Here is a 7,370-nt window from a genome sequence, read left to right as displayed (position 1 = left end):
ACTACTGTACAGTCCTGGTAAACGGCATGAAGTATCTGATGGAGCCATAAAGCTACTTCAACTGTGCCTAGCAAAACACAGCTACACCCTCTACCCAATTTCAACCACCAGTTTTCGAAAAGATCCTTGGATTAAAAACACTCACACAGTTATAGTTTGGGGGTGTGAATCATTCTTTTCAGACAAAGATAACCAGACCCATACCAGCAACTTACTTAAAAGCTTCATTACTTCAGGAGGCAATATCCTGATGTTCAATTATATCCCTGTGTCTGAACCATCACCATTTCATGTTGAGAAATTGCCGATTATTTCTGGGCCCCTGTTTATAAAACAAGGCGAAGAAAAAAAGGTCCTCGAACAAAAATATTTCCCATCATTTGTTTTAAAAGGAAATGCAAAGTCCATTCATGAAGTCATTGTTGATGAAAAATTGTTGAATGTATCAATGCATCACTCTACAGAGAATACTGGAAAACTTTCTATTTCAACGGTTTGTATTTACTTTTTTATTTCAAACAATCAACCACATCATAGGTGTAGCTAAACCATAGTAAATCAATGTGTCTTTATATTAATGCAAGCAAAGTCTAATCACCCTAACATTTCTTCCCATAGCTACCACTCTTGGTCGGGGCAAATGACACAGCAACAAACCCTATGGTTTGTTCTTTGTTGAAACAACTTTTAAAATCTGTTGGTCTAAATTGCTGTGACGATGATGTGCAAGTTATTGTAAATCAAATGCAACAGAAAATTGCCTTTCTGTATTCCAACACACTACAACTGCAGGAGGAATTCCTTCAGAGGTTAATTTCACTACTTACAGTTTAAATTGAGAGATTTGCATGTCACCAAATTAATATAACGTTATAGAATATAACATTTTTTACATACAAATATAATGCACAATTACATTTTGGTTTATATAACATGTATGTCTTATTGTCCTTCAGTTTGCAGAAAATTGAAAGTTTTGCGTTGATTCCTTATAACAATGATATTACTCCAGGTGATGTATGTTTTAGTTATTTAGTATATATAATACATATATACATATATATATATTATATACATTTTACTGAACTTATTTGCATCATTATGGTAGCTTCACTTTTAGTGGTAAAACTTGTAAAGCTGGTTTTGTTCAAAAGGATAATAAATCTTCCATTAAAATGGTAAAAAGGTTTAGAATAGAATTTAAATGGGGGGCAAGCACGACTAGTCACTTACACAAAATCAATTTGCTACAGCATTTTGTTAGTAAAACCTCAACTTTGTTTGCTCATGCCACGATATGTACATTGGATTTGGCTATTAACATTTATACAATTTTCTATAGAATCTGTGCAAGAATTGACTGAACGCAGCAACAAAACAACCTTAGTTTACACAAAGGAAGAAAATGTTTATAATTACTCAACAAAGCTGTCATGTTCGTTTAATCAAGATGTTTACTTCAACAATCTTTCAACACGTTCATACGGTCGCATTGTTGTGTATGGCGATGTTATGACCTCAACTATGAGCGTTTTTGATGGGTAAATGTTTAATTGTAATTATAAAATCACTTTGAATGAGTAAATAAATGAATGTCACTTATTTATTTCATGTGACCGGGCAACTTCAACACAGGTATTCTGTTTTATACACCTTAAACCTTGTGTCTGCTTATGTTTTGCCACGCATGTAACTTTGTAGGTGTTTTTTTCTGCTAGACCGTTTATGTTATTTTTACTATTACAGATTGACATGCACAAAACTGCCACCAAATCTTGGAGCTGTTGCTATTGCTAAGCAGCAAACTATGGGAAAAGGTATTTAACGCGTTTTGACATTTTACACAGCATAAATTGATTACGACTTCTTTCAGTTTAGAATAAAAACACAAAACGACAGTTGTTGGATTAAAAATATACTGTAATTAGGAAAACGTGCAACAATCAAATTAAACCCAACCTACAGTGAAAATTGCAGATTAATAATTCGGACAAGTTACTGCTATGAAAGTCCTGTTTGGAAATTAACATTAACTTTTCTAACCAATAGGTAGAAGTGGTAACCAATGGATTAGCCCATTAGGTTGTGCTATGTTTACAATAGTGGTGGACATTCCAATGAATTCAAAACTTGGGCAATGTTTGCCTTTCCTACAACTTATAACTACAACTGCTGCAGTTAAAGGAGTAAGATCTATAAACAAACTACAGGTATAAATATATATTAAATGGTGTTATTTGTTTAGTGCAGGGTATGCAAGATAACGCTAGATTTTCCAATTTTATCTAAAAGCAATATTCTTAAACCATTCTTAAAAATAAAAACCTATTTACAGGCTGTATTCCTAACTATTTCTTAGTAATCCCAATTTCATTAAATAATCCGCATTAGTGAACAAAGTTTATATTATACAAAACAAGAATTCGTAATCAAATTCCCGTAAAATAAGTTTTATATGACTTTGGTATTTCTGTTTTAGGATGTTGAATTACGCATAAAATGGCCGAATGATATTTATTATGGAAAGCATGTAAAGTTGGGTGGGGTGGTTGTCCAATCTACCATGTTAAACAACATGTGCTATGCATCTATAGGTTAGTAATAACTTTATATGTAATATGTATATACGATATACTATATGTATAAATATATATATATATATATGAATACCAGCAAAATTCATTAAATAAAAGTTTGAAACAAAAAACTAATCTAAATGGGACTGCCAGAACATATTTTTATGTTATATGATTGTATTATAAATACCAAACAACAAAAATGATTCTGTATTCACTAATTCACATAGATAGTATTTTAATTTGTAAATTTAGTTTTTTTGGTTGACGGGTAACAACTCTGGCTAATAACACAGGCCCCTTGCACTAAGATCTCACTTATTATTTCACTATTTCATTGCTTGCAGGTTGTGGAATAAATGTTTCAAACAGTCAACCAACTATGTGCGTGAACAAAATACTGAGAGGTAAGAAAATAATGTAAATTGTTTATCTTCGCCTGGTGATGCAGCGACTTATTTTGTAGGGATTTTTACTTAATATGTATGGCTGACGTCTCACGATTTATGCAACCCATAAGTGCCGCTTGGTTAAAGCAAATTGCTGCTAACTGTTTTGCCCAAAGACATATTTGCCAACAATGGTAGCATCGTCCAGCCTTGAACCCATATCCTCTGTCGCTATGGGCTGAAGGTAAACGCTCTAACCACTTAGCCGTGGTACTGGAAAGAGCTTCAGCAATATAGATAACTTACATTGTTTTCTAATTCTATTCTAGATGAACACTCACTACAGCTACAACTAACTACAGAAGAGGTTATAGCAAGAACTATTACTGAACTAGAAAATCTTATTATAGATTTCCAAAAAAATGGAGCAGAGTCATTTCTTAAGATATACTATAAATACTGGCTTCATAGGTAAAAAAATCCGATATTTTTTTGTTTTAATTAGTTCTAATAAGTGGTACAGTATGTAGTCTACTTCTGCTGCATTAATAATGTACTGACCAATACTAATGCATACACAATACACTAACTTAAATATTATTCTGTAAATATACTTTATTTACTACCAAATGGTACAATTATGAGTATGTAAACATTTTCCATCTTATCCTACTCTACTCTAAAATATACGTAGAAAACAAGCTTGTAGGTATACTTGATTACTTGATACCTGTGTAACTGTGTTCTATGGTCTTTTGGTATATTCCTACCTACTTGTAATGTAATCAAGCTAACCTGTTACAGCATGGCTGAGGTAGAAGTTATAATGGACGAGTCAAACACAAAAGTTGAGTGCACAGTGGTTGGGGTAGATGACTACGGGTTCTTACGAGTACGTCGTCATGACACTGCGGAAGTTACAACTCTCTGTCCAGATGGAAACAGCTTCGATATGATGCAGAATCAAATTCTGCCAAAACTGAAACGGAAAACATAATGTCATAAATGCTAACTGTATATAATGCTGCTGTTTTTTAGATTGCTACCAGGCATAATACTCAAGAAATAATGTTCTAGAACAGAAAATGATTTGATTAAAAGCAAATGTTTCATAATAAAAGTAGAAGATTGTATTATATACATATATCTATGCTGTTAATATTTGTAAAATGATTATGATTTTAAGTAAAAAAACAAATGAAATGTACTCCTATATATGACATTGATGTATTTAAAAAACTCACCATAATAAAACATCAAAATATAAAAATCAAATCTCAAAGTTTTGTAAAAACTTTTCACAATTCCACTTCCACTAATAAATAAGCAAAACCGCCTAAAATGTAACTGCGTTTAAATTAGTTTTTGAAGTTGTAGATATTTTAATGTAACAGTAAAAGAACAAACACAGAAATGTCCTGTTTTATGGATGAATAACCAATGCAAGGCTATTGCGTTAAAACGGGTGGCAGATATGACAGTATTGACACATCTAATAAAATGTAAGATAGACAATTTTGAAGAAAAATTGAATCCACAAAACTGGCAGTCACCCATGGCAAATTAAGTTTAACAATACTGCAGTACAGGTACAAGCCATTTATTTAATTTACGATTTAAAAAAAGTGAATTAAAAATTTTAACTTGAATTTAAATCACTTGTGTTAAAAAAATCTACAAGAATTTGATGAAAATAGAGATAAGGCATGAATGCGAAATAGAAATTAACTTTCACCGCTAAACTAAAACAAACTTTACAAGAAAGATCAATATATGTTGGTTGGATGTACATTTGTCTAAGGAAAGTTCAATATATCATAGCCATTTGAAAAATTATGTCAAGGAATGTAATGTAGAAATATTGTTAATCCTTGGTGTCTCCAATACCATCACTGTTGATACAAAACATGACTTCGGATTCCGGTAAACAGGGAGAATCATAGATCTTGCAAATTCTTGTATCACCACGCCCTTTTCGGAGATATAACCTTGTGGTTGAAGCATGGGCCATGATATGACCTCCTATAGGTTTCTTCGGGTCCGCACAGAACATAGCTCCGCCGTCAACTTGAGCTACAACTTGGTTTGTAATGATAACTGCCACGCCAAACTCATCAGCAAGGCGCAATAAGGTTCTTAGAAATCGGCCGAGATGCATTTGCCGTGCAGAAAGCTCGCCACGACCACTGTAGTCAGTTCTATAAAGCGCTGTAGCACTGTCTACAACTATAACTGCATACCGTGTCTCGGACATCATGGCTGCAGCTTGAATAAGGAGTTGAGATTGATGGTCAGTGTTATACGCCCGTGCATATGCTACGTTATCCAAAACATCAGCTCCGTTAAGGCCATATCGCTCAGCAACTGCTAGCAGCCTCTCAGGGCGAAAAGTACCTTCAGTATCGATATACAAACATTTTCCTTCTCCCCCACCCTGTTCAATAGGCAGCTGACAAGTGGCAGCAATAGTATGACAAATTTGAGTCTTTCCAGTCCTAAATTCGCCGAAAATTTCCGTTATTGATCCAGTTTCAATACCGCCTTGTAGAAGCTTGTCTAGCTCTTTTGATCCAGTTGTGATTTGAATGATTTCAGACCGTCGTTGGTGAAATTCTGTTGCTGTAGTAAACCCCATAGGAACAAGCTTGGCAGCTTCAATTATAATTTTATCAGCTTTGGCTTCACTTATTCCTTTAACTCCAATAAGTTCCTTTTTAGGAGCATAAGCCAATGCCTCAACAGTATGATACCCATGCTCCTTTAGCTTCTTAATATCCCCAGCACTAATTCCACTCTGCTCAAGTTTATTAATTAGCAAAGGTCCACAATTTTCCTCCTCAATATTTTCTTTGTTCTCGGAAACAGATTGCATTACACTCATTTTGATTAATTTAATGTAAATATTCAGATCTACAAGCACACTTAAGCATAGAACAAAAACTTTTAGGTGAAAAGATCGTTGGCAATTAATTCTGCACTGTCGCAGTTTTCCAAGATTTTACAGCGTCTGGTAACTTTTTTGTTTTATGTTTTAATGAAACCTACACCCTTTGCTCTTGTGTAGGTAATATAAAGTACATAGTTGTATTTAAATTAAATATAGCGTAACCGTAACATTAATAACAAACCTTGCACTCTCTTTGCGAAACTTTGTTTTTAAATTCGCGCTAAATTTCAGTACTGCCCATACAAAATTATTTTTTCAGTACTACCCATACGAAAAATTATATACTTTTGATATACATAAATTTATATACATTACATAAATTTTCCCACCAATATATCTTTAAACAGTTTGTCTTTATTACCTGAAAAAGTTTGTATAAACACTATTTTTATATAATATAGTAGGTTGGGGGAAGATAGGACATCTACATAATATTCAAATATCCTGATCGTGTTTTAAACAATTAAACGGTAAAACCATTTTCCAAATTTTCAACATGCTAAAATGCTAACGTCTTTAACTTGCTAAATTCTTACCACTATTAAGGTTTGACCTTTGGTTATTAGAAACCGAGGATGTAAAATAACCTTGTCTCGAAAGATTTGATGCAACTGCAGCCACTGCATAACTCTCGGTAAGAATCACCATTCCGATGACGAGCAACGTTGAAACGAGCAGTGATTTATAATTAATCATCTGCAAAAATACACAGTAAAAACAGAATAGGTTTGAATTAGCCTACGTGTCTTTTGGTATACAGAACACATGGATTGTCATCTTTGTGTTTAAATTTTCTAGCTTACTTTGTTTACTAAAGTAGAAGGGATTTGAGACTGAATGCTGCCAGCGTTTTGTTTGAAATGTGGAAGTTATTCAACTTGAAGTAATTTCCTATATAGTTTTTGAATTATGGGAAGCGGGTTATGTTTCATGCACTACAAATATTCTCATAATACAAACAATGTCTTTTTATGGACAGTGCAACCATTTTCTTAAGTCGTGATAATACGGCTATATAAATTATTTGAATGAAGAAAGGGTGCCCAGTCTTTCCCACCCTAGACCCTACCATACTTTGGTTTGGGGTAAGATGGGTGAAACTGTGTCCCATCTTTCCTCATTGGCCAATATACAACACCTTACGTACGCCCATGGCCTACTCAATACATTAGGTAGGCCATGGTACGCCATAGTAAAGATAACACCTCGATGATATCCTGCTGATCACTTCTTCATTAGTCCCATAGTCTTAGCAACTACGACCCTTTCGCGATTAGTTTATATACTAGCTCTATTAACCACTAAGCCACCCAACAATATTATTCATTCATTCAGTTAAAGTATAGTTGCGACTTTATAAATAGGCTTCAACTAGAAAGTCACAGCAAATCTATGCGTTTTAAGCTATCAACCGATTTCGTATGCTTGCTGCCTACACAACTGTGGCGTCCTGTGGCC

At 33.9% G+C, this 7,370-nt stretch overlaps 2 protein-coding genes and 1 long non-coding RNA gene across 5 annotated transcripts in view; 1 reads left to right on the top strand and 2 right to left on the bottom strand.

Annotated features, from left to right (window-relative positions):
• The window catches only part of LOC100179742 (biotin--protein ligase), an 11,981-nt gene extending 7,752 nt beyond the window's left edge, over positions 1-4,229 (top strand). The window contains exons 2-11 of one of the 3 annotated variants that reach the window (XM_018813898.2): positions 18-493; positions 619-809; positions 957-1,012; positions 1,343-1,541; positions 1,747-1,817; positions 2,050-2,210; positions 2,480-2,594; positions 2,924-2,983; positions 3,295-3,436; positions 3,770-4,229. In XM_018813898.2, the coding sequence (XP_018669443.2) occupies positions 18-493; positions 619-809; positions 957-1,012; positions 1,343-1,541; positions 1,747-1,817; positions 2,050-2,210; positions 2,480-2,594; positions 2,924-2,983; positions 3,295-3,436; positions 3,770-3,962 (1,664 nt within the window). In that variant the 3' untranslated portion in view covers positions 3,963-4,229. The remainder of the gene's footprint in view (positions 1-17; positions 494-618; positions 810-956; positions 1,013-1,342; positions 1,542-1,746; positions 1,818-2,049; positions 2,211-2,479; positions 2,595-2,923; positions 2,984-3,294; positions 3,437-3,769) is intronic. The other 2 variants (XM_026836789.1, XM_026836788.1) reach the window with 2 other exon arrangements.
• An 83-nt stretch (positions 4,230-4,312) lies between these two features.
• On the bottom strand, positions 4,313-5,892 carry LOC100184442 (DNA repair protein RAD51 homolog 1). The gene has a single exon (XM_002126898.5). It carries the CDS (start codon positions 5,844-5,846, stop codon positions 4,830-4,832), a length of 1,017 nt encoding a protein of 338 aa, XP_002126934.1. The 5' UTR covers positions 5,847-5,892; the 3' UTR covers positions 4,313-4,829.
• A 324-nt stretch (positions 5,893-6,216) lies between these two features.
• On the bottom strand, positions 6,217-6,912 carry LOC108949913. Its single transcript, XR_001974948.2, has 3 exons — positions 6,716-6,912; positions 6,449-6,608; positions 6,217-6,273 (listed from the first exon to the last, which is right to left on the bottom strand). It is a non-coding gene; the product is annotated as an uncharacterized LOC108949913 (long non-coding RNA).
• Between the last annotated feature and the right edge of the window lie 458 nt (positions 6,913-7,370).

Source organism: Ciona intestinalis, chromosome 11, assembly GCF_000224145.3.
Source record: "Ciona intestinalis chromosome 11, KH, whole genome shotgun sequence".
Classification (NCBI taxonomy): Eukaryota; Metazoa; Chordata; class Ascidiacea; order Phlebobranchia; family Cionidae; genus Ciona; species Ciona intestinalis.
The sequence above is the reverse complement of the archived record's forward strand: the minus strand, read 5'-3'. Positions and strand labels throughout refer to the sequence as shown.

Bases quoted from the DNA above. Each gene is read 5' to 3' on its own strand.
- LOC100184442 (XM_002126898.5), bottom strand. From the start codon at position 5,846: ATGAGTGTAATGCAATCTGTTTCCGAGAACAAAGAAAATATTGAGGAG.